Source organism: Aspergillus pseudonomiae, assembly GCF_009193645.1.
Source record: "Aspergillus pseudonomiae strain CBS 119388 unplaced genomic scaffold BDV37scaffold_24, whole genome shotgun sequence".
Taxonomy (NCBI): domain Eukaryota; kingdom Fungi; phylum Ascomycota; class Eurotiomycetes; order Eurotiales; family Aspergillaceae; genus Aspergillus; species Aspergillus pseudonomiae.
This window is the reverse complement of record NW_022476016.1, coordinates 327444-354556: the sequence shown is the minus strand read 5'-3', so window position 1 is coordinate 354556 and position 27113 is coordinate 327444. Positions and strand designations below refer to the sequence as shown.

The 27113-nt window shown below is 47.8% G+C and overlaps 11 protein-coding genes across 11 annotated transcripts; 6 read left to right on the top strand and 5 right to left on the bottom strand.

The window, feature by feature from the left end:
* Nucleotides 1-3643: 3643 nt before the first annotated feature.
* On the top strand, nt 3644-6675 carry BDV37DRAFT_282037 (ribonuclease H-like domain-containing protein; the record flags this gene model as incomplete). Its single annotated transcript, XM_032086947.1, has 3 exons — nt 3644-4802; nt 4862-5109; nt 5167-6675. 3 exons carry the CDS (start codon nt 3644-3646, stop codon nt 6673-6675), a joined length of 2916 nt encoding a protein of 971 aa, XP_031942686.1.
* Nucleotides 6676-6845: 170 nt separating this feature from the next.
* Nucleotides 6846-8386, bottom strand: BDV37DRAFT_245648 (Zn(II)2Cys6 transcription factor domain-containing protein). Its single transcript, XM_032081675.1, has 2 exons — nt 7790-8386; nt 6846-7685 (listed from the first exon to the last, which is right to left on the bottom strand). The coding sequence occupies exons 1-2, from the start codon at nt 8349-8351 to the stop codon at nt 7015-7017; spliced, it is 1233 nt and encodes a 410-aa protein (XP_031942685.1). The 5' UTR covers nt 8352-8386; the 3' UTR covers nt 6846-7014.
* A 207-nt stretch (nt 8387-8593) lies between these two features.
* Nucleotides 8594-9838, top strand: BDV37DRAFT_245647 (NmrA/HSCARG family protein). The gene has a single exon (XM_032081674.1). The coding sequence runs from the start codon at nt 8692-8694 to the stop codon at nt 9610-9612; it is 921 nt and encodes a 306-aa protein (XP_031942684.1). The 5' UTR covers nt 8594-8691; the 3' UTR covers nt 9613-9838.
* A 35-nt stretch (nt 9839-9873) lies between these two features.
* Nucleotides 9874-12033, top strand: BDV37DRAFT_245646 (phosphotransferase family protein). Its single transcript, XM_032081673.1, has 3 exons — nt 9874-10073; nt 10141-10766; nt 10844-12033. Exons 1-3 carry the CDS (start codon nt 9898-9900, stop codon nt 11788-11790), a joined length of 1749 nt encoding a protein of 582 aa, XP_031942683.1. The 5' UTR covers nt 9874-9897; the 3' UTR covers nt 11791-12033.
* Nucleotides 12034-14400: 2367 nt separating this feature from the next.
* BDV37DRAFT_282033 (ricin B lectin domain-containing protein) lies at nt 14401-15068 on the top strand (the record flags this gene model as incomplete). The annotated part of the gene is made up of 4 exons (XM_032086946.1): nt 14401-14510; nt 14586-14689; nt 14765-14855; nt 14936-15068. 4 exons carry the CDS (start codon nt 14401-14403, stop codon nt 15066-15068), a joined length of 438 nt encoding a protein of 145 aa, XP_031942682.1.
* Nucleotides 15069-15299: 231 nt separating this feature from the next.
* Nucleotides 15300-17769, bottom strand: BDV37DRAFT_96173 (Zn(II)2Cys6 transcription factor). The gene is made up of 4 exons (XM_032091502.1): nt 17311-17769; nt 17124-17216; nt 16590-17064; nt 15300-16524 (listed from the first exon to the last, which is right to left on the bottom strand). The coding sequence occupies exons 1-4, from the start codon at nt 17591-17593 to the stop codon at nt 15822-15824; spliced, it is 1554 nt and encodes a 517-aa protein (XP_031942681.1). The 5' UTR covers nt 17594-17769; the 3' UTR covers nt 15300-15821.
* Nucleotides 17770-18213: 444 nt separating this feature from the next.
* On the bottom strand, nt 18214-19546 carry BDV37DRAFT_245643 (putative transsulfuration enzyme family protein). Its single transcript, XM_032081672.1, has 2 exons — nt 19368-19546; nt 18214-19302 (listed from the first exon to the last, which is right to left on the bottom strand). The coding sequence occupies exons 1-2, from the start codon at nt 19521-19523 to the stop codon at nt 18271-18273; spliced, it is 1188 nt and encodes a 395-aa protein (XP_031942680.1). The 5' UTR covers nt 19524-19546; the 3' UTR covers nt 18214-18270.
* Nucleotides 19547-20104: 558 nt separating this feature from the next.
* BDV37DRAFT_245642 (FMN-binding negative transcriptional regulator) lies at nt 20105-21059 on the top strand. The gene has a single exon (XM_032081671.1). It carries the CDS (start codon nt 20203-20205, stop codon nt 20974-20976), a length of 774 nt encoding a protein of 257 aa, XP_031942679.1. The 5' UTR covers nt 20105-20202; the 3' UTR covers nt 20977-21059.
* Nucleotides 21060-21910: 851 nt separating this feature from the next.
* BDV37DRAFT_293238 (TauD/TfdA dioxygenase family protein) lies at nt 21911-23199 on the top strand (the record flags this gene model as incomplete). The annotated part of the gene is made up of 4 exons (XM_032089366.1): nt 21911-22178; nt 22231-22569; nt 22620-22991; nt 23048-23199. The coding sequence occupies exons 1-4, from the start codon at nt 21992-21994 to the stop codon at nt 23197-23199; spliced, it is 1050 nt and encodes a 349-aa protein (XP_031942678.1). The 5' UTR covers nt 21911-21991.
* Nucleotides 23200-23468: 269 nt separating this feature from the next.
* On the bottom strand, nt 23469-24544 carry BDV37DRAFT_282028 (Clavaminate synthase-like protein; the record flags this gene model as incomplete). Its single annotated transcript, XM_032086945.1, has 3 exons — nt 23469-23993; nt 24075-24296; nt 24362-24544. 3 exons carry the CDS (start codon nt 24542-24544, stop codon nt 23469-23471), a joined length of 930 nt encoding a protein of 309 aa, XP_031942677.1.
* Nucleotides 24545-26057: 1513 nt separating this feature from the next.
* Nucleotides 26058-26933, bottom strand: BDV37DRAFT_96157 (uncharacterized protein). The gene is made up of 3 exons (XM_032091501.1): nt 26753-26933; nt 26423-26659; nt 26058-26340 (listed from the first exon to the last, which is right to left on the bottom strand). Exons 1-3 carry the CDS (start codon nt 26851-26853, stop codon nt 26199-26201), a joined length of 480 nt encoding a protein of 159 aa, XP_031942676.1. The 5' UTR covers nt 26854-26933; the 3' UTR covers nt 26058-26198.
* Nucleotides 26934-27113: the final 180 nt, after the last annotated feature.

Sequence of the window (27113 nt, the reverse complement as noted above, 5' to 3'; positions counted from 1 at the left end):
CAGTTTACCCTTTTTGGTAAGACGATGTGGATGCCTGGTTTCGAAGGCAGCAACATTATATCGACCATGCTTCGAATTGATCACTTTCACGATGTATGGAGTGGGTATGGAATTCATTTTGATTTAAATACAGTCTACTAGTATGAAAGCTGCTTTTCAATGATTAATCAAAATAAAAAGACACCGACAATCAAGCGATAGACAGCGTTATCGAGTACCGTATGATTACAGCTAATTAGAATGACAAGAGCCTTGCGATGGCAGCATCTTATGATTCATGACTTATGTGAGGGTTTGATTATGGAGAGCTTGAGCCCTGTGCTGCAGTACTGGGAGCCTTACATATTATAAGTCAGCTATCGATGTGACTGTGTCTCGCTTTGACTTAATACCTGCTGGAGGAGGATCTACCGCAGCGACTGGCAAGACTATGAGAACGTTATTCTATAGAATAATAAACTCCAGACCTTATTAACTCAATTAAACCAGTGATACTAACATGTGGAGAACTATTCACACAATCAATTAACCTATCGGACGCATGTTGGATATCACCCAGGAACTGCTGGAAAACAACCCTTTTCTTCCCACTGAATTTCCAAGGAGATCTCCACCGCCGAGTGCTAAGTAGGCTGCTTTGGGCATATTTCAGCCTGACATGCTTACCAGCAAGCCATTCTCCCAGGAGGACGAGCTTTTCGTAGAGATTCATAGCATGCGGTTGGAAATGGCGAAGCTCCAAACCGCGCGCAAGAAATGGTTGGTCTGTTGTCAGCCGGCATTCGTAGTCTTTTAAAAGCATCATAAGTGTTTCTTTTTCAATGATGTGGCCCCCAATAGCACTGTATATCTGGCCGATGAGATTGGCGATTCCAGCAATGTCGCCAACAGCAGCGGCGGCTGTCATGTTGAGTCTGTTGTGTGATTAGGAGGGAGATTGTATAGGTCCAAACTTGGACATGTACTTCACTGTGAAATTATCATCGTACTGTAGTGAAAAGTATAACAGTCGAAGATGATGTTACAATGACACTACACTTGGTTGCAAGACTGGTAGACTACTCTTTTCATTGTTTTTACTCGGGGTCTTGCCGCCTTAGTCTATAGGTGGTTTAATGAAGTATTTTGCTCTCTGCTGCACCTTATCTACTTTATACATGTATTGTTAATGTCTTCGATAAACAAATCTAATTATTAGGATCATGTTCAAGAAATATTACCTTCAAACCATCTATGAATATAGCCTGAAGTGAAGGATGTCTATGTGATCACTGATCACTATCGATTAGGGCTAAAGTAGTATATGCAGTTCTCATACCAAGGTCATCGCCTAGTCACGTTGATGCCATTACAAACGTAATATAGTCGCGTGAATAAGGACTTGCAATCCTTCCTTCCTTCCCTGTATATACATTTATACGGAGTTAATTTTCAAGCCAGTTTCTGAGTGCAGCAGATCTCGACTTGTCATCCCGCGTCAGACGCCATTCATATTCCTCACATTCCTCAAATCTGGAGTCAGTGAAATGGACTATTGCATAATCTTTGTTAAACTGGACAATCTGTTAATGTTCCCGCAATATATTACTGGCCTTCGTCCCTCGTTGTTCCGTCCGAGTCTGCCTCTCACCTTGCTTCAAGCGCGCACAGATGGATCGAAGCGCCCCAATCTTCTGTTAGAGCTGCCATCACAATCTCATTCAAATGTCTCTCTGTAGAGACTGATGAGAATCCGCTTCCTCTTATTGCGTGGCAGTACGCACGCGAAACAACCGCTGCCCCGCAGCCTAGACCTGGAATACATGCTCTGCACTAAAGAGGCAATCGAAACACATATCTTTGCCCAAAGACTCCACCCTCATGAAGGAGCAGAGCGTATGCGCCGGGTACTTACTCTGTTGATGGTCCGCTGAACAATCATGTCGACAATTCCATTCCACGGAGGGAGAATAATCGGCTCTGACATCCCAGGATCACAAAAAAGAATTTTGACAGTAAAGTACGACCCATACAAGCTGACAACTTACAAAAATGCAGAAAAAGAGTCCAGAAAGGGACTGTTCGTACAGGATGAGCACTATTGGAAGTACTTTTACTGGAACAGCCAGAAATTACGAAAGCGGGCGCTGTTAGTTTCCTGGCTTGGTTTTATCTTTCTCTCAAAGTCACTAGAAGTGGCCAAAATACCTGCGGCGCCGAGGCCGTCGGAAAGAGATATATTAGTCGACACGGGGATAACTTAAGTAGAGAAGAGTATTATCCCGGAGAAAGATATAAGTGTGAAAGATTTTTACCGCACAGCAAAAGCTAGGGTACGCGACACAAACACCGCACGCCTTGAATTTCTCCTGCGTGGCTCTCCGAAAACGAGAGCAATGCTGCCTATTATCCGTGATCAAGTATTACTTCACAAAGAAAAAGCAATTGTGTGGACTTTGTATCCCGCCGAACAAGTTTATGTTGCAGCTGTCATGAACGAGATAGGCCTAGATTATGGCGTACACCACAGTGGACTGAACATACGGCACGTCTCGATGTCTGGAATAAGCCTAGCTCTTTGTCGATCTCTGGATATTATCTTGATGATAATGGACTAAGAATCACTACTGACGAAATTTGGCTCTCAATCGACCTGTTCATTGGTCAACAAGCGACGGATTAATGAGCATGATGTTTTAAAAATGAAAGACATGCTTCTTGACCTTCTCCAGCAACCATGGGAATTTCGTCGGCAACTTGAAGTTGGACGTCCATGCATCACAGGGAGGGGATTAGGTGGTGGGTGTTAGTGAGTATTGATCTGACTAGTAGATAGATGAGGATGAGGCATGTTCGATAGTTCCTCTCGAAAGAAGTGCCAGAAGCACTATCTCGTGTCACATGTAGCCCTAGTTGGCATCATACGACTTCGTTCTCTCCAACTGTTGTGATAAAGCCGTAGTCATTACATGATCAACCGATGTGCATCTTTCTCTTACATCTTACTAGAATTCTTTCAGACCTACTTTTCTATATTAGGTGACAATTTTGGTAACTGAAGTGATAAAAACACATACCACCGGTCACGTGTGGACGTCCGAAGACTATACAACAAGGTGATTCAGATCAACTATATAAGTATGTACCTATGCTCATCTTATACTCATACAATGAAATCAACAAGAATTACATACGCACCGCGAGACCAGACTTAGTATGATCATTTGTCTCCAGCCAATGATCAGTTTTGCACAGTGTGGCCACCCGACCAGACCCAGCAATCTGACACACTCGCTTCACTTACTGCTCAGGGGTTCCATGTAACCTGATATGCTCCCTAGACACGGTGAAATCAAATCTAGTGTCTTACCCCACTCCTCAAACCCAAGCTTCTGAGCTTTTACTCCTTCATCACCTGTCTTTGTTCCTCTCTTCCTCACTCCACCTTCTAATTACACGCAACTCCCTGATTCCTTACTCTCACAGCATTCCATCTGAGCTCTCACAGAAGCGACGCCAAAGTCCAACACAACATGTCATTCCGAGGTTTCAGAGATACCCCCCACAGAAGGGAAGGTGGGCCGACAAGACCTCAAGGAAGAAGCGACATCATCTACTTGTTTGTCCACTAGATTCCACCACCACTGAAATAACAGTACTAACAATGGTTCCACCTAGACCACCAGATGGGAAAGTTCCTCCTCCTGATCCCACCGTCAGGGAAATCGAAGACGGAATTCAGAGAGCAATCGCAGATCCCTTGACTCTTAGCAAGCTCCAACTGAATACCGAATACCCTCCTCGCCCAGGATATGGAACGAAGGGAAAGGCAGTGACTCTTTGGGCCAACTACTTTCATATTACTCCGGACCCCAATCTAGTCTTCTACAGATACGCTATTGATGTGAGACCCGCTGCATCTGGCAGGAAGCTAGCCCAAATCGTTAGATTGGTGCTGGAGACACCAGCGGTTACCTCAATGGCAGCCGATCTAATCACTGATTTCAAGTCTACCATAATTTCACGAGAGAAATTACCGTTGGCGAATAATGCAATCATCATACCCGTGTTGTACCGAGATGAACAAGAGGACGAACCCGCCGAGGACGCTACCCAGTACAGGGCCCGTATCCTATACACCAACACTCTGCGGGTCACACAGCTGATAGAGTATCTCACGTCGACAAACTTTAGCCAGTATGATGAGAAGCTCCCAATGATTCAAGCGCTGAATATTCTTCTAAATCATTACCCCATGACATCTCCCGACCTTGTCTCACGTGGCGGTAACAGAGCCAACAGAACCTTTCCACTTAGCAACAAGGCCTCACAGTCGGACAAGGCTCATCTAGTTGGTGGGCTAACAGCAATTCGTGGATTCTTCTCGAGCGTCAGACTCGCTGCTGGTAGGGTCCTGGTTAACGTAAACGTTAGCCATGGGGCATTCTACAACAGCGGCCGTCTGACTGACTTCATGGATGCATTTCAAAAGGCAAACGGCAAGAGCCTGTCTGCCTTAAACGAAGTACTGCATGGTATCCGGGGACGCACACTCCATCTACCCGAAAGGAGAAACCGAAGCGGCGAGCTTATCATCAGGCCTAAGACGATCCATTCTCTTGCGAGGCGTGGCGATGGCACGGAATTTCCAGAGGCAAGACGTCCCGAGATACACTCATTTGGCGCGGGCTCTAAAGGTGTGAGATTCTGGCTAGAACCCCGCCAACTGGGATCGAAGAAGAAGAAGCGCCAACAACCAGGATCCGCAGCATCACTAGCTGGGCCTGCGAGATTGATTAGTGTGTATGATTACTTTCTGGAAAGTGAGTTTGTACGCGTGAACCGAGACGAAATAGCTGCTTAACTAACACGTCGTGTCTAGCGTACAACATCCGAGACCAACGACCCGATTTGCCTGTCATCAATACTGGCACACGGGGAAGTCCTATATACGTACTGGCACAAGTGTTTGAGATACTTCCGGGCCAGATCCACAATGGAAAGTTGTCCCCCGCCCAGACGCAAGACATGATCAAGTTTGCCGTTCGTTCGCCCTTAAAGAACGCCTTTTCTATCGTCAACCAAGGAGCAGACACTGTTGGTCTGAACCCTCAAAGAAATACAATGATTGTGAGTCCTTATCGTGAAACGATAGTTGTTAAACATAGTAACGTTATTTCATGGTAGACTCGATTCGGTATATCCACGGCGAGACAGTTGATCACTGTTGAGGGGCGGATCTTGGACCAGCCAAATATTATGTACCGGGGGAATTCCAGTGTAAAGCAATTTCCAGGCTCCTGGAATATGATCAGCACCAAATTCAACGTCCCTGGTCAACGGCTGCGCAAATGGTCGTATCTTCTGCTCTCAGACAAGGAAGTGCAAGGAACATTCCCTGACGTGAAAAGCTTCCAACCAGTTGTCAATAAGCTCCAGGCTGTCCTTCTCGACACCGGTGTTCTGGTAGACGCGCCCCTCATTGGAAAGATAGTAAGGGTGGATAAGGATAAAACAAAGGACCTTGATGATGTGCTTAAAAGGGCAGCTGGAATTTTCGACCTCCTCTACATCATCTTGCCTGAGAAAGACAGTCGCTGGTACCCAGTAATCAAGCGATTATGCGATGTGGAGTACGGGTTGCAGACAATTTGCAGTGTTGGTTCTAAGCTGGTTGCAAAGAAAGGTCAAATGCATGATCAATATGGCAAGGCCCTGGATCAGTATCTGAGGAATGTGGCGATGAAGTTCAACCTGAAGCTGGGCGGGACAAATCATGCTGTGGACAATCTTCGTTCGAGTATCATCAATGAAGACAAGACCATGGTTGTTGGATTGGACGTAACACATCCAACCGGGTCCTCGCAAGTTTCTCCAGCCACTGCACCTAGCGTGGCAGCGATGGTTGCCAGCATCGACAAAGGGCTTGGGCAATGGCCTGCAACTATCCAGCTCCAGTCCCGTGGAGGAAAGGAAGAAATCGACAGCTTGGACATTATGTTGAAGCGGCACATTAGGCTATGGAAGCTCCTCGGAAAGCACGCATCATTTCCCGAGAACATTATCGTCTACCGTGACGGAATCTCAGAAGGCCAGTATATGAAGTGTTTGACGGAAGAGCTGCCCTTTATGCGCAAGGCCTGCCGAGAAGTCTATCCACAGGAGATGCAAGAGAAAAACCTGCCCAAGATCACCATCATCGTTGTCAGCAAGCGGCATCATATGCGCTTTTACCCAACCGAAGTGCAAACTGCTGACAAGAACGGGAATACGCCACCGTGCACGATCGTCGATCGATGCATCACGGATCCCTATTACTTCAGCTTCTTTCTCCAGCCTCATTCCGCTATCCATGGAACTGCCCGCAACGCCTTCTATTTTGTGATCCTAGACGAGGTTTTCAGTCAGCGATACAAGGGAAAGCTTCCACCGAAGTACAAGAATATCGCGGAGATTGTGCAAGATCTGACTTTGCACTTGAGTTACCTAGTTGGCCGTGCTACAAAGGGCGTTAGAGTCTGTTGTCCTGCACGATACGCTGACCTGGTCTGTGACTGGGCCAGATGCTACTTAAGTCAATTCTATGAACCGTTATCTGAGACCTCATCGGTGGCCAGTGGTGGTAGTACAATGCAAGCGACAAACAAGGATGTTCTTGTCCATGAGAGGATTCGGAACACGATGTTCTACATCTGATGCATGGAGAGTCGGCATCAACAGCGCTTTTACAAAGGTTTAATCTGCGGGACCAGATTATTCTACGGCACACTGGTCAAGTGTGATTCGGACAGTAACGAAAAAAAAAAAAAAAGGTATTCTCGAGGCATTGATTGCGAAAGCGGTTAACTGCGCGAGCTGAAATTTCATTATCGCAGAAATTTTGTACCTCTTTTTTGCCATAGTACTGCGAACGAGAATGATCACATAGTATGTACATAAAAAAACTGTAAAAAACAAAAAGAGTTATACTCCAAAGACACATCCGTGTAGACAGTCCCAACCACCAATAGAAAAGAAAAGAAGAGGGAGAGAACCCTACAAGATAGCCCCCCTAGCCAAAAACCAAGCCCTCGCCTCCTCAATCCCAAGATAACTAACCAGAAGCATCCTCCCAAACACATCCACATCGCCAGCCCTAGCCTCAGTAAGCACCCTCCCGAAATTCAACTGGCCAACCACGAAGTGATCCTTCTCCATCCATGCTTCCCCAAACTCCCCCGCATCCTGCGCCTCCCACAAATACGCCGACAGGTACCAGCTATGCACCAGCCCCAGCGAGCCATCACAGACGAGATTCCTCTCCCCCTGGACCAGCCGATGGAGCTGGATCAGATAGAACGCGAAAAGGACGGTCCTGCGCGCGGACTCTTGGAAGATCCACGAGGTCCAGAAGTCTTGTTTTGCTTCTGTAGTGGGCGGGAGGATGGTAGGGGCGTAGGAGGGGTCCGGGAAGTAGATGCAGGAGAGGAGGGTTAGGGCTGAGGATTCTAGGTGCGGAATTAGGGAGAGGTTTGCGCTTGGGTCTGGGGAGAAGAACAGCATGATTTGGTAGAGGAGCAGGGCGTGCGTGTGGGAGAGGGTTTCCAGGGGTGTGGTGGCGACTGGAGATGTGAGTAGTGTTTGGATGTTGGTGTTGATTAGGGAGGTTATTACGGGCCTGTTGATGGCGTTTTGCGTTATGTGTAGCGCGCAGCTGGAGTAGGCGTCTGTTGTTGAGTTAGCTTCTCTCTCTCTCTCTTCTCTTCTTTCATATTTTATATTTTATTTTTTGTGAGGGAGGGAAAGAGCAGGAAACTATAGATCGACTTGCCTTGCATGTGTTTGGGCATGCCATTAACATAAAGCTGTTTATGGGACCAAGGGGTTTGGTTCTCTTGGACCATCATCTTGGGAACGTCCTTGAGGACATCGATGGCGAACTGGAGCCGGGAGGCGATGATTTCGGAGAGAGCCATCGGGGGTCTTGTTACTGGCGCAGTCATTGTGTAACTGGGCCGTGGGATGAGGACACCAGTGGGTGCTTCCGCCAGACAAGGAGCGTCGATGTCGATATAATCCCACTGTGGATCGAAGACATCGAATGGATGAGCGATAGCAGGTGGGCCTGGTAGTTCAGGTATACGGAACTCGGTCGTACACGAGTCAAATGATAACGGTGTGTCAACAGTCTGCGCAATCGATTCAAACATCTCGTCGATCAACTTCTGTGGGATTGCAGGCTGTCGTCCCGGATAAATGCATGGCGTATTCCTGGTCGCGCATCGAGAGCAAGCCGGGAATGCGAGATCGCAGCGTCGCTTGGCGGTCTTGCACGCTTCGCATGATTTGCGTCGCGGTGGGGGGTTTTCTCGCTCGGCCAATAAGGGGTTCATTGTTTTCACGCTGGTATCAGTTTTGCGGACTTCCGCTGTCCAGGTGGGAGAAAAGCTGATCTTACATTTGCCGCGTGGAGAGATATCGCTTCATGTGGGTCTGCCCGGCGGAATTCCGCAAGCTAGTTTGGTGTTCGGCCAATTGGAGACGATGCCGATGGTTAGGGTTGTGGAACTCCGCTGGGATCATCGAAGAGTATGAAATCAGTACCATATAAAGCCGTCAACATCGGATGGATATCTCAGAACATCACACAGTCTTCTCTTTCTCATTTACAAAGCTACCTCAATTCTCAATTTACTCAAACACTCATAGTAAACCACTGCATTACATCACACAATGTCCACCTCCACTTTCTTCGTCTGTGGTGCTACTGGCACCCAAGGCGGCGCCGTGATCAACCACCTTCTCAAAGCCGGCGCCAAAGTCCACGCCATAGCCCGCAACCTCAATACTCCAGCGGCCCAAAGCCTCCAATCCCGCGGGGTACATCTCACACAAGGCGACTTCACCGACCCCGACACCTTCAAACAAAGCATGAAGGGCTGCACAGCGCTCTTCCTCAACCTAATGCCAGACCTACGAGTCCCAAACAGCGAAGTCCACCAGGCCGAGAACATTCTATCCGCTGCTAAAGAAGCGGGCATCAAACATGTCATCTACTGCAGCGGGTTCTCCGTCGACGAACCCCAACGACTAAAGCACTGGGACCCGCACAGTTTCGTGGCGAAGATTCTCCTCAACAAACAAACGGTCGAGAATAAAGTGAGAAAGGCTGGATTCGAGTACTGGACTATCTTACGACCTGGAAACTTCATGTCGAATTTCCTGCAGCCCCTTGTCCAAATGTATCCCGGCTTTGTCGAGACCGGCGTCTGGACTACGGCTCTGCTGCCTGAGACGAAACTCGCCATGGTGGATCCCAATGATATCGGAGCCTTTGGAGCAGCGGCACTGTTTGATCCTGTCAGGTTTCATGAGAAGGAGATCGAGATTGCTTCCGAGCTTAGACAAGTGGAAGATATAACGCAGGCGTTGGCGCGTGCGACCGGGAGGAATCTCAAAGTGGTTTTCATGTCGCAGGAAGAGATTGAAAAGCAAGCTGCGCAGAATCCGTTTATCGGGGGCCAGCTGTTGATGCGTGGTATGGCGGATATTGTAGACTTGGAGCGGGTGAGAGCTTGGAAGTTGCCTATGGGGACGTTTGAGGAGTTCTTGGAAAGGGAGAAGGAGGCGATTAATGCAACTTGGTCTGTTTAGGTGAATTGATCTGTTACTTCGGTTCATCTTTGGACTGTTTTTATGTTGGCTTTACCTTTCTTGTCGTCTTAGCTTTGTGAATAATATATCATGTTTTTATCAGAAAGCATCTTCAAATTTACGTCAATGATTGTTGCGGCCATGTATGTAGGGCTACGAAAGTCCATGATCCGCTTTCCCAATGAGGTTAGCGTAGATCAATGGGAGATGCAGGCGGGAATGCAACAAACCCAAAATACAACCACCACTTCCTCTGATCAACGTGTCATTGCCAAAACAAACACAATGCTTGTGATATCTCGAGCAATTCGATGTAGAAACCGTCTTGTACTATCAATTAATCGGGCAGTGACGCCCTTGAATCCCACTTTGCTCTCCCGGACTTTCTCCACTTCTCGCGCCTTTACCCGCCATTCCGCGGGAAGCTCTGAACTGTTTGAGTATACGTCTGGGAGATGGATGTTTGTAACTTCTATAACTACCCTGTACTGGTTCCCATGTCTGATGCTTGATGGTAACGGCCGACAGCTACAATGAAGCTGTGAAACTCGCGGAACGACGACGCGTCTTCAACGTCCCCGAATTGAAGCGCCTTGCTGCCGAGTCGATTAACCAAGGCGCGAATGATGTCGCTCGCTTCGAGAAGCTTGCCGAGGGAGGTTTTAACCGTATTTTCCTAGTGACAATGAACGATGGCTCCCAAGTCATCGCTCGTATCCCGTATCCCAGTACCGAACCGAAGTACTTCGTGGTAGCCAGTGAAGTGGCGACTTTGGATTACCTTCGTCTGCATGATATACCCGTGCCCAAGGTTTTTGGCTACTCGGCCACAGCAGATAACGCGGCAGGCACGGAATACATCTTTATGGAATATGTCCGTGGACGAGACTTGGGTGACTTATGGTTCGACCTGTCCGAAGATGCCTGTTCCACAATCATTAAAAACATTGTCGAGTTGGAAGCTCGCCTTTTTAGACTACAATTTCCAGCTAGTGGAAGCCTTTACTATACGACGGATCTGCGCTCCAAAACTGATACACCATCCGTGCCGGTGGAAGATTCGCCGAGCAATGGCCGGTTCAGTATAGGTCCTGACACTTCGTTGCGATTGTGGTTCGGGAAAAGACGGGAACTGCAAGTCGATCGTGGCCCGTGTATGTTCCTTCCATCGCTTGCCTGACACTATTATTTAAAGCCCCACTGTGTAACGAGATTCACTGATAAGCTGTAGATGAGACTGCCGAAGCGGCTATGGCTGCGGGCGCCAAAAAGGAGCTTGCTTACTTAGCTAGGTTTGGTAAACCACTGCAACCTCTTCAACCTATGTATAGAGAGTTGTACAAATACCAGAAAGTGTCACATTTGGATCAAATGAGGAATTTAGAAAACTACCTACGGGCTGCGCCTCATCTTGTCCCTGGAAAATTTAAATTCCTCTGTGAGCCTACAATCAGACACCCAGACTTGCAACCGAATAATATCTTGGTCTCCGACGATCTTAGAATCACTGCGTTGATAGACTGGCAGCATTGCTCTATTTTACCTCTGTTCCTGCAATGTGGCTTCCCAGACAGTATACAGAATTACGGAGACGAGGTATCTGAATCTCTCGACACGCCAAAGCTGCCAGACGACTTCGAGAGCCTGGATGACAGCAACAAGTCGGAACAGCTCGAAATTCTCCGAAGACGGCATATCCATTATTTCTACGCGTGGTATTCCGTGAAGTTGAACTCTATTCATGGTATTGCTTTGGACCACGATCTAAGCATTCTCAAGCGCAAAATCTTCGAGCACGCGAGCAGACCATGGGAAGGGGACAACGTGTCGCTAAAAGCGGACCTCGTTTACTTAGCGCAGAACTGGGGCAAACTGTCGAACCCATCGTCCGGTACTAATCCAGGTGTCTGCCCGTTAGAATATTCGCCCGACGAGGCAAGCGAATGCTTGAATCTTAATGACGAGCAGATCGAATCGGACGAAGAGCTACAGATCTTCAGGAACTATGTTGGAGTGGGGCCAGATGGGTGGGTGCCGTCGAACCGATATGACGAATCCAAGCGACGTGAAATGAAATTGAAGGAACTTGCGCTCGAGGCAGCTAAGACGGAAGAGGACCGGGCTAGGATCTCCGAGAACTGGATCTTCAAGGATTACGACGAGGAGATATACAGGTAGCTGTACTGTACATATCTTTGCGCGGGGGTCTACGGTGGGTCATACGTTCGATCACACTACGAGCGCCCGGATGTTCGGAATGGCTCAATTCTGCACTCTGCTGTAAATTATTTCGGATTTCTCCCCTCTCTGAGCACATGTACGCGAACATTGCAATTGGTGTTTCTTCGGCGGGCCATTCTTCCCGCTGTAAACCGATCTATTTATCGTGCTTGCGTCGAGCATCCTTGGAAATTGAGTTCTTGACTTACCTTTCCAGAATAATTTCTCAGTGTCAACGCTGCCAACGCCATTGAATTGGCAGGGTAAGCAACCCAACTCTAGACCAGGGAAATGTTGTATTAGATGAGTGGATAGCCTGTACTGCGATAGAATATCCACTAGTAGGTGTGATGATATTGTCATGGAGGACTTAGCGGGCCGGGCCCGATAAGGTTCGGGCCGTGGTTGCTCAACTTACCAATCCCTACCCTTGAGTAACCAACCATGCTGTATACCATGTATGGTACGGTATCATCGCTACTTCAGCTGATCTTTCGTGAGCTTTCCAACATACAACGACGACGAGATCACCGAAACACACGACATTCTCCAAGACTTGTTCTATCCAGGACCATAGATATATTGCTCATCTGGGCACTAGCAATTCGCTAGCGTATTGCCTTAAAGCTCCTAAAAGCATCATGAAGACCCGCCAACACCGGACATGATAAAGGATCTCATGATTTAGCCTGCCATTGGAATCTCTACGAACATGCCGATGCACTGCAGAACTAGGTTACCACCCAATCAAAGTCTGATAAGCCGGAATTTACATCTGCATGTCTGAGGTGATCGAATTGACCATATCAGTCTGGGAATTGGCATTGGCCCATGTAGCACCTTCTGCTCCATCTCATCTTTCCCGGTTTTCAATAGTTAGATCAACCCATACGGTCTGTCCACAGAACTATGAACCTGTTGGGGTTAAATGGTCAAAGGGAAATGTAAACTATATGAGCATGGAGTCTGAGGCGAAGTGCAGCTCGAAAGAAGCCAGTACCATACCCCCATGTGCACGCGAGTTATCATCACTGGGAGGGGGCAGGGGTGGATCGTATATGCCAGTCTTTACCCTTACCTTTCTTTTCAAGTAAAGTATCGCGGATGGCCTAGGCCATTGATCGAGAAGCAGACTCGACTACTCGTGAATAACTACGACGCTGAGTTCGATGGCCCCCTCTGATTGTGTATCACGTAAAATTCAAATCATATTATTCGTGGAGGGTCAAGAAACAACGATATGTAGTTACGTAAAACGCACTTTCTAGGCGGATCGATGGTATCGATCGAAGACACTGGGATTTGAGAACCCACCGGAATATTCAGCCAGCCACATACGTGTCTCTTGCCGAATCCCAGAGCAGCACGTCTGCCAATTTGTGGATATGCAGGTAAGCGCTAGTCTGGATTGAACCGTGATAGTGCCGATCGGCATGGACCGTGCGGGTCGGACTCTAGTAGAGCAACACGGGGGGAAAATGAGACTCAACCATCAAATGACTTGGATCTCTCTCTCTCTCCACTGTTTTCTGCAGGCAAGGCACCGTCAGGACCCAGGAGAGCCAGGGCATTCTATTGATCTATACTCGTTGATGGGTATTCTCGGGTCCTTACTACTAGCGGTTATTTCGCAGCCGCTGTGCTATACCTAACGGGATGTCGTAGGGTTGAAGGAACTGTGCAGTTACAGTGCCAGGACGGTGTCTTCAAGCATGTCAAAAGTTTCTTCGTGTCTAAATAATTTACCATGGAGGATGTCCATTTTTTAAAATGATTAATATGTACCATATTGACATAATTAATCTCGTAATGCTACAGTACCAGTGCCATGGATCGATAATCACTCTCCACGGCATATATTTGTTTAAATTAATGGCACAATACATCAGTGTAGAACCAAAAAATATAAATCAAATCCAAGTCTATTGACACCGTCGTTCTACCACCAAGTCTCAGCTTCCTGTAATTCCACTGTATTCAAGTTCAGTATACACATACACCGCTTCTCCAACACTAGCACCTCCCGCTAGGTACATGCATGCACATACTAATGAATCTGTCACATAGCGTATACGTGATTCAGATGCAAGTATCGCATGGATTGCGTCATCTACGATCTCATCTCCACCACAGAGCCTAGTATACCACTTGACTTTCTGCAACAAAAAAGAAAATGGTCACACCGACCCAACCGGACAGCGTCGACCAGTTTTAGCAGTGGACTAGACGACGGCCTCCCCTCTCCTGTGGAATATACTTCCGATATGCAAGTATGTCGCCCTCGTTTGTACGCTGTATCCTATAGTAGCACTGTACGTGGCACACCAGCTAGCTGCGTATGCAACATCACGCCCAGACGAGCAGAAATGGCGAGCACACCTAGGTGACTGACTCCCTTAACAATCACCGATGACTTTGTAGAAGCCTTCTCTTCTCCACCCGGCAATGCTATAGTAGAGAGCAGGGTGCTGGTAATGGAGAATTTCAGCATCGAACAACGTCATTTTTTATTTCTTCTCTGAGCTCCCTGATAGGAAACCACATTGACTTCTGCCCTATTTCGCAACTATGAGTGACTACACCGGTCCCGGAGTCTATCAGCTGGTCAACAGGGCCTCTGACACTTCGCTTGATCTCTATGCCGCCGGAAAGGCCGATGGCACTAGAATTGTCGGCTGGTAAGTGACACATGTGCCTTTGGGATCCCAACTCCTGTGTTTGCATTGGCTTACTCACACCGTAAAACCAAACAGGAAGCACATCGGAGGCAACTCGCAAAAGTGGCAGATTGTGCATGCCGGAAAGGACGAATATATTCTTGTGAACGCCCATTCGGGGATCACTGCGACAGCTACAGGTATGTGTCTCAGCCTTAGATGGAGGGGGGGTGTATTCTGTAGAATCATCAATCACTGACCTGGACCCATCACAGCCTCCAAGCAGAAACTATCCGGAACGCTCGCCTCGCCTGTCAACAAGTTCGTCCGGTGGAAGATTGAAGCCGCGAAGAATGGTGCCTATAGGTATGTGTGTGCTCTTGATGAGAATCGCTATTCGCAATGGGATGTTCAATGTTTCTGACCACTCTTTTTTCTGCATGCAGGTTCCGTAGTGTTGCCCTTCCGGACCACCTGCTCGACCTGGGCAACGGAAATAAGGCAGATGATACCCCGGTGTGGCTCTGGCCGGAAAGTGCCGGTGCTGCGCGCCAGGAGTGGTATATCAAGCTCGTCTAGAGTCTCTGTTAGCTAGATCATGGATCATGCGCAAATGCAGTATGATTCGATCGTTCGCGTGTCACTGTGTGCAGTTGTGTCTTTTTAGAGGCCGACCAATAGTAAATACATTGTTTTGCCATTTAAATATGTTGTGTTGCCACTGTAGCAACCTATCTAGCCGTAATTCGTTCAGAGATTAATCAAGCAGGGCCGATAACAGTGTCGGAACACAGGAACATCTTCCATTAAGTTTGCGGTGCTCTATAACATAACAAAAGAAAAGCGGGCCAGATAGTAAGTAGAGAGTTTTATTCTGTGATATAGTCTTGTCCTTCGTAGAGTGGAAGAGATGTTCATTATCTTGTATTAAGTGACATTAGAGATTGAATGTTCTATGAGTGTTCGTTGTGGCCCTTGTTGAGAGAAAAGCCCCAACAAACCATGTTATATCATTTCAGGCGTATGTCTTACCCAGTTCTGCTGCTTCTATAATCAAAGCATGCTCGAGGAAATATCAACACGAAGTGCACATATCGGAAGATGCATAAGGTAGGTAACCTGAATACAGCCCCGGCAGCATATCAAGAGTGTTGCTGGTTTTAACCCCGGCGGTTCGTGATTCAGTTTGACTGCCTTCTCTTTCGCTTCCCACGGATTGTAAATTGAACCCGTGGTTACTTGTTAATACGGCCCAACGTAGAACGGTGACAGCTGATGGACATGCCGGCAATATAGCTGTCTGATAGACCACTAACAGATGGTAGCCAACGCTCAAATAAAAAGCCAGTCATGATCTAGGTCTCCGATGTCAAAGATCCATTGTGTCGAGGAAGCTTGTTTGTCGATCTTCTGCCAGTACGATTGCAATGCCTTGGCGGCATTCACCACGTTCAAACAGTTTGTGTCCAACCAGAAATTCTCCAATGAAGTGATTAAAAAGTTTCGCTGGGCCTGTGACTGGCATTCGAGGCCGGCAACGAATATCGGCCAAAGAACGCATTTCAATAACCTGCCATCGTCTCTCAACGCATCGATGACGCCTATTAATTCAGAGACGAGCTCATCTTGTGGCGTAGTCACACTGAGCAGAGCATCCAAGACGCGCTGGCCATAGATTAGAGCGCCTAGTTTGTAGGACTGTGCCAGTTTACAAAGGTTGCTTAGATATCGCGATGAAGTCTTCTGTGACTCTGGTAGATTTGAAGCCCAGGTGTAACAGTCAAACTTGTGGATTAAATCAAGCACGCTTGTTATATCTTGCATGTGCGTGTTACTGGTCGTAGACGGCTGTGGCTGGGGCTCGACCATGCTGTCCCGGTAGGCTGAAAGACATTGGACGGCATGTAATAAGTACTCAGGACACCCAATGAAAGATTGTTCGACTGTCTCATTAAGTAAGGACTCTGGATGGTCTAATGAGGTGCAACCGGATAGTAACTTAGGACGGACAAACGTTGCCCCAAGGGACTCGATCCTGAATAAAAAGCGAGTTAGCCAGGGCGTATACAATTTTACCTATTCAAGGACCAATGCACATACACATGAATTTGTTTGATGATGAACTTTCTTATCTGTTCCACAGTCCGTCCTGGATCCTTGGAACTCCCAGCCTGCACCTCATGTAATTGACCGTTGGTAATCAGCCTCTTAGCGCCCTCAAGGTGGAAGTTCCATTTGTCGCTTCCGGACTCCAAAAGATCTAGAAATATAAGAAGGAAAATTGAAGCTACGGTCGTGTCCTGCTCAGATATTGTCGGATCGTTCAGCGCATGCGTTAGTCCTTGTATAGCTTGGTGTTTGAAGACGAGAGCATGTTGGTGAATCTGCCGGAGGTCTGGGGACGCCTCCACTACAGCATTCCCAAAGGAATAACCGGAATTGGCCCTGTGGCGCGCCGCGAGGGCCAGTACCGCCTTCAGTAGCAGTGAATCGTTCACAGCCAGAGAGATAAGCCTTCTCAAAGGATTCTCCTCGCTGTCATGAACAATGAATACCTTGCATATCTGGTCGTTATCTAGAGATGGACATTAGCTACGGGATGCGGTAATCGCCTGCAACCCGAACTGTACTCACAATAATCAAGGTAATACCTGGATGTCCGGTCCAAGTTCGAGACGGGGCCAGTATCCAGAGCCAATGATAGGCTCGCTTCATTCTCGACTACATCTGAGCAGCACAGAGTTAGCATCCAGTCCGATCTACTGTCGCACTGAAATCGGATACCACATGCAGTGCGACTCTATAGAGCGTGAGACCTCACCAGTATGGTCATTATGATCACGCCGAACCAACGCAGACGATACTATCTTCTTACTACTTTTCTTCCTTGGTACCCGATCCAACGTCGCCAAGGATACCGAGGCTGCCGACGCATCCTTCACCGTCAACCCCTGCAGTCTGCCTCGAATAGCCACACCCTTGACCCATCTGAGGGGCCTCCTGTCATAGCATTCTAGTCCAGCTTTCAGACATTTCTTGCAGGGGACCTGTGATTGATCACACTGGATGCGTCGACGCCGACATGTATAACAAGGGTCGTACATTGTGCATCTCAATGTGGGGGAACACAAGAGGATGAGCAATGTGGCGAGAGATCCATCGGGTGACTAGTGCCAGCTATTTGCAACAAGAGTCATGATGCAGAGCCAGAATCGACGGTTACCTTCACAGTTGAGCCCGACTAGGGAAAACAGCATACCATGACCAAGCTATGGAGCGGACGTTGGAATAAAGTTTGAGGGGCGCCGACGATTTAAATTTCACGAACTCACTTTAATCGGCACTAACCCCTTCAGGCAATGCCTGTCGAGAGGTTCAGCTTCTTCATCGGTCACATGATATGCAGGAATTAAGTAGGCCATATGGAAGATTGCTGGAAAAAGAAAATAGTATAGGGTCTTCCAACCTTTTTAGGCATTGTTCCGGGTCCCGAGTGAGCGCTTTATTGTGGAACCTCGCGCTAAATTTACTGCCTTATGCGAAACTTTATATCGTACGCATTACTGAGTGATCTGCATAAATATCGCCCAACACCGAGCATATACATGCAGCTGGGTTTAATCGTATGTCGCATTTAGCATGGCAGTGTTTCAGAAGTGATTCTCTGGAAAATTGGGTGTTTTCTTGGAAATTGCCTTTGGGTAAGAGACTAATTCAACAACAAGAATGTCAGAAACGGTATATCTCAATATGTACAGTAGAAAGAGTTCGTGACATTAAATCATGATTGCGACAAAAGGGACTGGAACGCTTTAAGTAAATCGTTCTTCAGGTCTTCCCAGTTTTCCAGCCCAACACTAAGTCGCAAGAGTTTCCGGTCGACTCTGGAGTCGGACAATGCTCTCCATTCAATCAAGGACTCAACCCCACCAAGACTGGTGGCATGCTGGAAGAGATGCAACTTGCTTGGCAGGACCCGTGCGAAATCTTCACTTTGTAGAACAATCGAGAAAACAGGACCAAAGCCATTTGGCATCTGTTTCCGCACCCAAGGCTCATCTTGTAAGCTAGCATGATGAATCTTTTGAACGATGCTCTGGATAATCTGCTCCTCGCTACCAGGAGCTGGGCTCTGGGCCTGTAGTCCTTGGTTCAACCATGAGATGAGTCTTTCGGAGCTCTGGCTTGCACGCTCCACACGCACTTCTAAGGTACGTAGACTGCGCAGGCCAAGCCAAGCTTCTAAATTGCCGATCACACTGCCGAATGCAAGTCTATCCTCGAAAAGCTTCTTGGTCCAGTCTTGACGCTTCGTCGCCAGAACACCGCAAAGAAGGTCACTGTGGCCTCCAAAATACTTGGAGCCGGAATGCATTACAATATCAGCGCCCCATTGGAATGGATCTTGCAAGCTTGGAGGAGCGAATGTGCTGTCGACAATGAGATAGGCACCTCGCGAATGAGCCTTCTGGGCGAAATGCTCGATGCTGAACGCTGTACCCAGCGGGTTGACAGGGGTCTCTAGCAGAATCACATCCCCCTCTTCTAAGCTCTCCGCGGAGCAATGGAGATCCAGTTTCTGCAGTCCAGACAGGCGCGAGAGAACGCCGATCACCTCATGGCTGCCATGGTAACCTTCGCCGATGGAGATGCGGCGGGGATTCAGGAGTACCAAAGCGGCAGTCAGAGCTGCTAACCCGGTAGAATAGGAGATTGCATTCCCGCCGATGAGCGATGAAAGCACAGCCTCGAAGCGAGTTGCGTTTGGAGCAAACTCCCGAGAGTATATATAGTTCTTTCCGTTGAACTCATCCTAGGGGTCGTTAGTGGGCTGTGGAATTGTCCGAAGATGTACATGGTGGTAACAGGGTTGCATACCACAGGGTCTACCGATGGCAGGAGGTCATTGGGATCACTGGGAAACCTGTATGTTGTGGACAAATGAATTGGAGGCGCAACGTCTGTGACGAGATTGAGCGGGTCGTCAGCATGCAATGCTCGAGTTGAGCGATGAGTATCGTTTGCCGGGGACATAATGTCGCGGTAGTGAACTGAAGCCCAGAAATAAAGAAAAAAGACTCGAAGAAACCAGCATGATGGCAGACCATGCTGAGGGGCAGCATTTATAGATATCTGCAAGCGGATATCTTAGGGCCCACTCCCGCGACTTTCCTAACTGATGCTTACCCCTCAATCTCTGACACCTCATTGGTCTATTGGGCTAGAACTGCCCCACTACCATCAACTTCCCAAAAGAGACACGCTAATTCTGGCAGATTTTTGACATTCGGCGTCCATCCGAAGGGTTTGCCATCCTTCGACAAATAACTTCTGTTCTACGCTGAGAAACGCCGTGAACCAGTAGAATACTTTTGGGAGTTTCTTACATGATCGAGTCCTGACTGAACAGCGCCCTATGACCAACATCTCGAGCTGCTCGGCCCTGTGCACCAATCAGGATGCGTATAATCCTAAGTCAAGATTGACCCCTCGATCCACTCCGTTAAGATTGGCTTCATCTGATGTTTCTTAATTCTTAATTCTAACACTTCGGATGGGACTGCCCGTTGGGTGTGTCAGGTGATGACTCACCTTGACATGGAATATAAAAGCACCCGGATCCTTCTAGTGTAGCTAGGATTGCAAAATCAAATCTCACCTTCATCCATCTCTCTCTTTTTTTTCCGCAATACCACACAATTGCACATAAGTCATGTATCTCCGCGCAATTCACGCCGAAACATCGATCAAGGCTCTCTTTGAGCTGATTCAACAGAACCCCTTGGGAGTACTCACCACCGCCATCCCATCCAGCACGCAACACTTCTTACAGTCTAGTCATATCCCATGGGTGCTGGACATTATCTCCGATGACCCGGATGCGCCAGTGAAAGGTCGACTGCGCGGCCACATGGCCCGCCAGAACCCGCACAGCAAGACGTTCATCGAAGCTCTGAACGCCGCGGGCCTGCCCTCCGCTTCACCACTGCAGCAGGAAGTTCAAGTGCTCTTCACGACCAACACGCACCACTATGTGACTCCCAAGTTCTACACCGAGACCAAGCCCGCCACGGCAAAGGTTGTCCCCACCTGGAACTACGCCGCTGTGCAGGTCTATGGTAAGGCCAAGATCTATCACGACAGTTCCGCCCCCGAGACCTCGGAGTATCTCCAGAAGCAGATTCAGGATCTCTCGGAGCTTAGTGAAACGTCCATTATGGGCTACACGGGCGAGGAAGGCCGGCCGGACTCGTGGAAGGTGGCCGAGGCCCCTGAGCGGTATATTGATATCATGAAGAAGAACATCATTGGTATTGAGATCACCATTGAGGATATCGGGGGCAAGTTCAAGATGAGCCAAGAGTCGACCAAGGGAGACCGGGACGGTGTGATTCAGGGATTCGAGAACCTTGGCACAGAGCTTGGCCGCGACATGGCTGCACTGGTTCGCGAGCGGGGGGAGATGAAGGATGCAGGCAAGAAATAAACCCTATTATGTTGTTAGAGAACTAGAACAATACCCTTAGAATAGTCGTTATGAAAGGATTTTTTGATGATCCTGGTACCTCCGAAGAATCCTCAAGTGATGAATGAAGTTATCAAAATCGATATTGTAGATGTGGTACTGTATTGGACTGTCATACCACACTCGAGCAAACAACAATGTACTGAACAGTCTCTACATATTTTTCCTGTATGAGGCTGAGTCGGTGGAGGATATATGTCTATAACATACCATACTAGTCTAGAAATATTAGCAGCTCTCAGCTTCTGAATGCAATGCCCAGTGCTCCTTTCCGTATCTCTACCTTTCAAGGTGGTGGCACAACATATCGTCTTACAAGTAGTTAGGGCAGTTAAACATAGATAGCTATATTCTTAGTAGATATACTAAAAAATCTATCCAGTTATTATTAAAAGCCTCTTAGGTATCCTAGATCTTGAGGGATATCAGCACTAGGTGTTTAGGGGTGCCAGCACTAGATTTTAGACTTTTAGTATCCTGGCTACCCTAGGCTAGGGCCCCAGTTCTGGGGGTGGTAAGACACTAAGTCTTCAAGGTGCGTGGTAGCCGTGGCTTTTATGTAAAACGCTAATATTGCGGTAAGAAATGCGAAAATCTGGTCTACTGTCCGTTAGCTCGATTGAGTCTACCGTAGATTGGACGCCGAGAGAGTGCTGCTGCATCGTGAGGTGCCCGAGACCATTGAACCCCACAGAACTTCACCGTCATAGAAAACTGCCGCCCAAATAGTGTTTGGACGTGTCATCTCGCGTATTCTCTACGGATCTCGAAGCCGACCGAATATCTGCAAGTACCCCTCCTCAGTGCCACGTACAACTCCATTATTTGACAAAAGTAATGCAGCAAACTGCAAGATGCCATCACTTATAACTGTACTTAAAATTCTGCGGCGAGAGTTGTCCCGCCCTTTTACAATTCTCTATCTCGACCAAGCACCACATTGAGCGAACAACAACTTGGTTAAACAGATGCCAAAATGGGTACCATAAACCCGGATCACGAGCGACAGTTTGACGGACCTCTGCAACTATCCGGTGCCCTTGATAAATACGAATCTTTCGAAGTCACTCCACTTCTGGGGACAGAGTTTCCCGATGCTAGCCTCAGGTCCTGGTTTGAGTCCCCAGACTCCGACGTACTGATGAGGGAACTAGCAATCACAAGTAAAGGTGGCATATCTCTATTCCCTGGATTTTGTACTAAGTTATTACCCAGTCTCGCAGCGTGGTGTCGTCTTTTTTCGAAAACAAGACGACCTGACCGATGACCTCCAAAAGTGTATCGTCCAGCGACTTGGAGAGTTGACCGGGAAGCCAAAAACATCCAAGCTGCATATTCATCCATTCTTCTACTCTGCACTGCCATTGGGAACTGATGATGACGAATTAAATTTTATCAGCGCCAAACAAGATGCCATGGCATATGGGAAGCCAGAAAGATTTACCAAGAGACAGACTGCTCGGTGGGAATGGCACACGGACACCCCTCAGGAAGTTATACCTTCCGATTATTCTATGTTGCGCCTGGTGGAATTACCAAAAGGTGGAGGTGGAGGTATAGTGGTTGATATGTCTTTCTTCTGTTAATCAGCTAACCCTCGGCAGACACCCTCTGGGCCTCTGGATACGAGATCTACGATCGTATATCCAAGCCATACCAGCAGTTCCTCGAGGGGCTTACTGCTACCTTATCGGAGCCCAAATACGAGTCCCTGGCCAAGAAGTTGAACCATTCGCTCCATCCCGGACCTCGCGGATCACCGGAGAACGTCAAGTTGACGCCGGTGGTTCATCCGGTAGTTCGTACCAACCCAGTGACAGGGTGGAAGAGCCTATTTACCGTCGGGCACAGCGTGAGGAAAATTAACGGCTTGACGGCGAACGAGAGCGAGAATCTGCTCAAGTGGTTTACACAGTTGATCATGGAAAATCACGACCTTCAATTGCGACATAGATGGGTGAGTCCGAATGATGTTGGTAAGTATAACCTCACAAGTCTCGTACTATTCTAGGCTGACCAAAGACATGGCAAGCCATCTGGGATAATCGTTGCGTCTTTCATGCGGCTACTAAAGACATCGATGTGGATGATGACCGAGCCGGTCACAGGGTTTCGGGGATTGGTGAACGTCCGTATCTTGACCCTAAGAGTCTCAGTCGACGGGAAGCGCTTGGCCTTCTTTGATGGCAGTAGCAGTTTCGTGAGTGTTCGATTTGCTTTATTTTGATCTATACTCCCTGCGAAAAGATGGAAATTCGGCTCAACATATCCTGTATTGAAGTCTTCTATTTCACACGGTCATCACAATATCGAATACGGTAAGATGTATGAGCGAAAAGCCATCAAATTCCTTCACAATTCACTAAATGCGGAATCTCACTAAGGACAACTTGGTTTGCCAAAAGCGAAATGCGTTAGAAGTGAAAATAACGTAAAATCCGCCCGCAACTGGCCTAATAGTTTGCCAATGGTGCCGGAAACACTCGTGCCAGATACTGTCGTACGTCCTCCTTTTTCTCCCCAAAATCACAATTAGTGTTCAAATCAGGGATGATCCAGTAATTCAAATGATACCCTCTAGTACCTAGCGGTCGTTCTACCCGATGGACCGAATGTTTGATCTTATCGACCATTCTTCTGAAGATATGACCAGACAGCAAAAGAAATTCTCCAGGCTTGCAATTCGCCGGGACGAAGGGGGCAGTCTCTGCAACTGTCGTAGTAGATAGGTTCCCCTTGAAGTTATGCATATCTGCAACATGTAGACCCGCAAGTGAGTCTTGGAAATTAAACAGCATAGTTGTGGGGTCCATGTGAGGAGCAACGCGAACCGTAGCCAAGTCTCCCTCATCATCGAAGGGGTAGTAATACGGCGCAAAGAAGGAGTTCCGTTTGCTATGTATGGCGTTCAAAGAATGAGGAAGATTCAGTTCAGAGGATAAAGCGTCTAAGAGGGGGACATATATGCGATTGCACTCCTATTACTCAGTCTCAATAAGTATCCTATTTGCATGCTGATCGCTCGCAAATCAAGCCATCTCATAAGTTCTAATACGTACCTCATGCATCGCTTTTGCAGCGTCCACAAGCTCACTGGCGGGCGCAGACCATCTCTCCCCCAGCCCATAAACACCGTATTGAAGTTCCAAAGTTTCATCCATATGTGGTTCTCCGCGGATCAACTCGCTTGCGTAAGGAACAAAACGAGACTGTCTGGTTGCACCAGAATTGGAGTGATCTGCGATCTTTTCCTCCATCGGTCGTTCAAAGAAGCCTGGGCACTAACCCAAAATTTAGTCGTTCCAGCCGCAGGAAACCTGAAGCCAGAGTCAGGCAGTACACTCACCTTTTCAAAGCATTTGTCTATGACAGTCTGTGGGATACCATGATCGCTAACCCGGCAAGCTCCGTAGCGGCCTAGAGCCCGTACGAGCTCTGCCCTACTCGAATCGCGGATATTCTTTTCCTCATGTAGAAGATCGAGGTAGCTAACTAATGGAAGTGGATAGTTTTCTTCGATGGACCCCATTGTGTCTATAGAGCCCACTTTCAGTTTCACACCGGTAGTTTGAAATGCTGGGGAAGCGCATTTAAAAATAAACCAATAGCTGATAGATCACGCGAGTTGATGGATTCAGCAAAGTTGCTGCATTGACACGTCAGACCGAAGCACAGGCCCGCGCAGGTTTCAGCTCCCCTTACTCTCGGTAGCTTAAATTGCAGTGCTCGCTTTATCATTCTACTGGAAGTGTCAGTTATCCACAGGTATATTGGGCATGTGCTTTTTTGTGATGAGCACTGCCATTTGAATCGATAACGGAACGTTGGGCGGGGTATAACATATACAGGCCAAGCTTTCGCAGTTTGAGTAAATTGTCATTTTTTATAGGAGGAATTATTCACTAGAACCTTCCCCTCGGGCTCTACTAGTTCTTTGGTTTTTAACGTGCCATGGAGGCATAGTAGATGGTTGAATCCAGCGAGATCTTGGATACTGTTGAAAATGCGGTAACGGCTCGCTCATGTTCCGTTGGCTAGGTACCTGCATGCCCATGTCGCAGTACCCAACAGATATCTTATGTCAGTAGTACCATTCGCCCATTAGGCTAAATGGTCAGTATAGATCTCCATAACGCAATTTATTCCGAATCAAGCTCGACTTGCCTTTTCTAGTTGCGCAGATGCTGAGCTAATCGACTCGAGTCAGAGTGTACACATAGTCACGTTAACATAGAGTAGTTTTATGTGGGCTATGTGGCATACGAAACGACAAGTTTGTCCGATTGCTGTGCTGGAATGGCGATAAAATATTCGCCATATCTGGATCATTGGTTATATCACTTTTGGCAGAGCCTACCGTTCAACTATGATAGCCCCCAGTAGAAGAAAGTTGTCAATACCACGAAAAGTAACAATATCTATGTTCCTCTACATATTGTCAGAACGCCAGGATATTCATGGCTCAAGCATTATTCTCGTCAACTGGTGAGCCATTTGTCCGTCATGAACTACTACTATCTGAGGTTGGGCACGAGATTTGACCCAACAGTGCTACAGAGAAGCAACAAGTACTTGCCGCTCCGTATGAACAGATCCGCTCTAGGCTTCTATCGTGTGTTCTGAAAGTGTGAGACAGCTTGTGCCGTGAAAGTCTGTTCGAACTGAAGCTTGTACTGAGCAATGCCTCTCGTGGCTTGTTCACCTTAGGGCTTAAGATGTATTTTTTATATCATAATGGACTAGTATGTTTGCACAGCCCTCACTCGACGGTTCAGAATGGATGTATCCATTGGAGGAATTTTCTACTATGTCTGGTATTATGAAAGTGCAGCATCTATACATAGTCAGAGGACATTCATCCTTGTAGTGGGACTTTCCGACAATTACAAGGTCTACTACTAATATCCATCGATAATAACAGATCTGAAAACAGCCCTCTATTAAATCTACCAACAAATCTAATCCATCACTCTCTATCCTCCCTCACCAAATTCCGCCAAAGGTTAGCAGGATCATTCTCCTCCTCCTCAACCGAAGGAATCGTCTTCTTCACCCGGCAAGGAATGCCAACTCCCACAGAATAAGGCGGAATATCCTTAGTCACAATCGACCCAGCACCAATGGTGGACCCCTTCCCAATGCGCACACCCGGCAGAATGACTACATTAGCCCCAATCCAGCAATCATCCTCGATGAAAATCGGATGCCCGAATTCGACAAACTTCCGGCGCGAAAGCACACTGGTGTCGTGGCCGGCAGTGATGATGCTGACATTCGTGCCGATTTGCACCCGGTCGCCGATGACGACGAGACTGGTGTCTAGCACTGTCAGGCTGTTGGTTCGTGCCATGTAAGCGTTTCGCGTTCGTGGAAGAGTGGCTTTTGTGTGTGTAATTGGTCCACTTACTTCCAGTTGACGAAGCAATCGCTTCCGATGATGAGGTTGGACCCGTAGTCGGGTCTGAAGGGCGGCTCGATGAAAGTCCCGTCTCCTACGCGGCCGACGAGCGCCCGTAGTCGCTCCATGCGCTTGTCTGCGATCTGGTCGTAGGGGACTGTCTTGGTGTCCAGGTTGTTGTAGTCGTCTGTTAGGCCGCGGCAGCGGTGGCGAGCTTCTAAGAGCTTTGGTATGTTGGGGTTATACCTGGTCTCGTTAGCTTTCGCTCACCACTATAATTCCCCAATAGGGTCTTGAACAGGGATTTGAGGTTTAGAACAGGACTGAAGTCAAACATACATCATTCCAGAAATCATACATTCATATTCCTCGCACATGGGGACCCCGTTTAACCCACGTGCCAGCTCAATAATCTCTGGGCGTTTCTGTGTAGCTGCCATTCTGTCTATCTATACTGAAATCCAACAATGATATTCCCAAATGTTAAGAATAAAAGAGCAGGGGCTGAGATAAGTAGAAATGAGTAAATCGGCTATGCAATGACTTAAATCGACCAAACGGTCCAGAATATATGGGCTCAACCCAACCGAACAGCTGTGACTTAGGCAATCTTATAATCGGGACTTTGCCTCCTGAAATGCTCCACTCCTGATGAGTCCGTACTGGGTCCAATTATTGCGGTGGGTGACTGTTTCAGTGC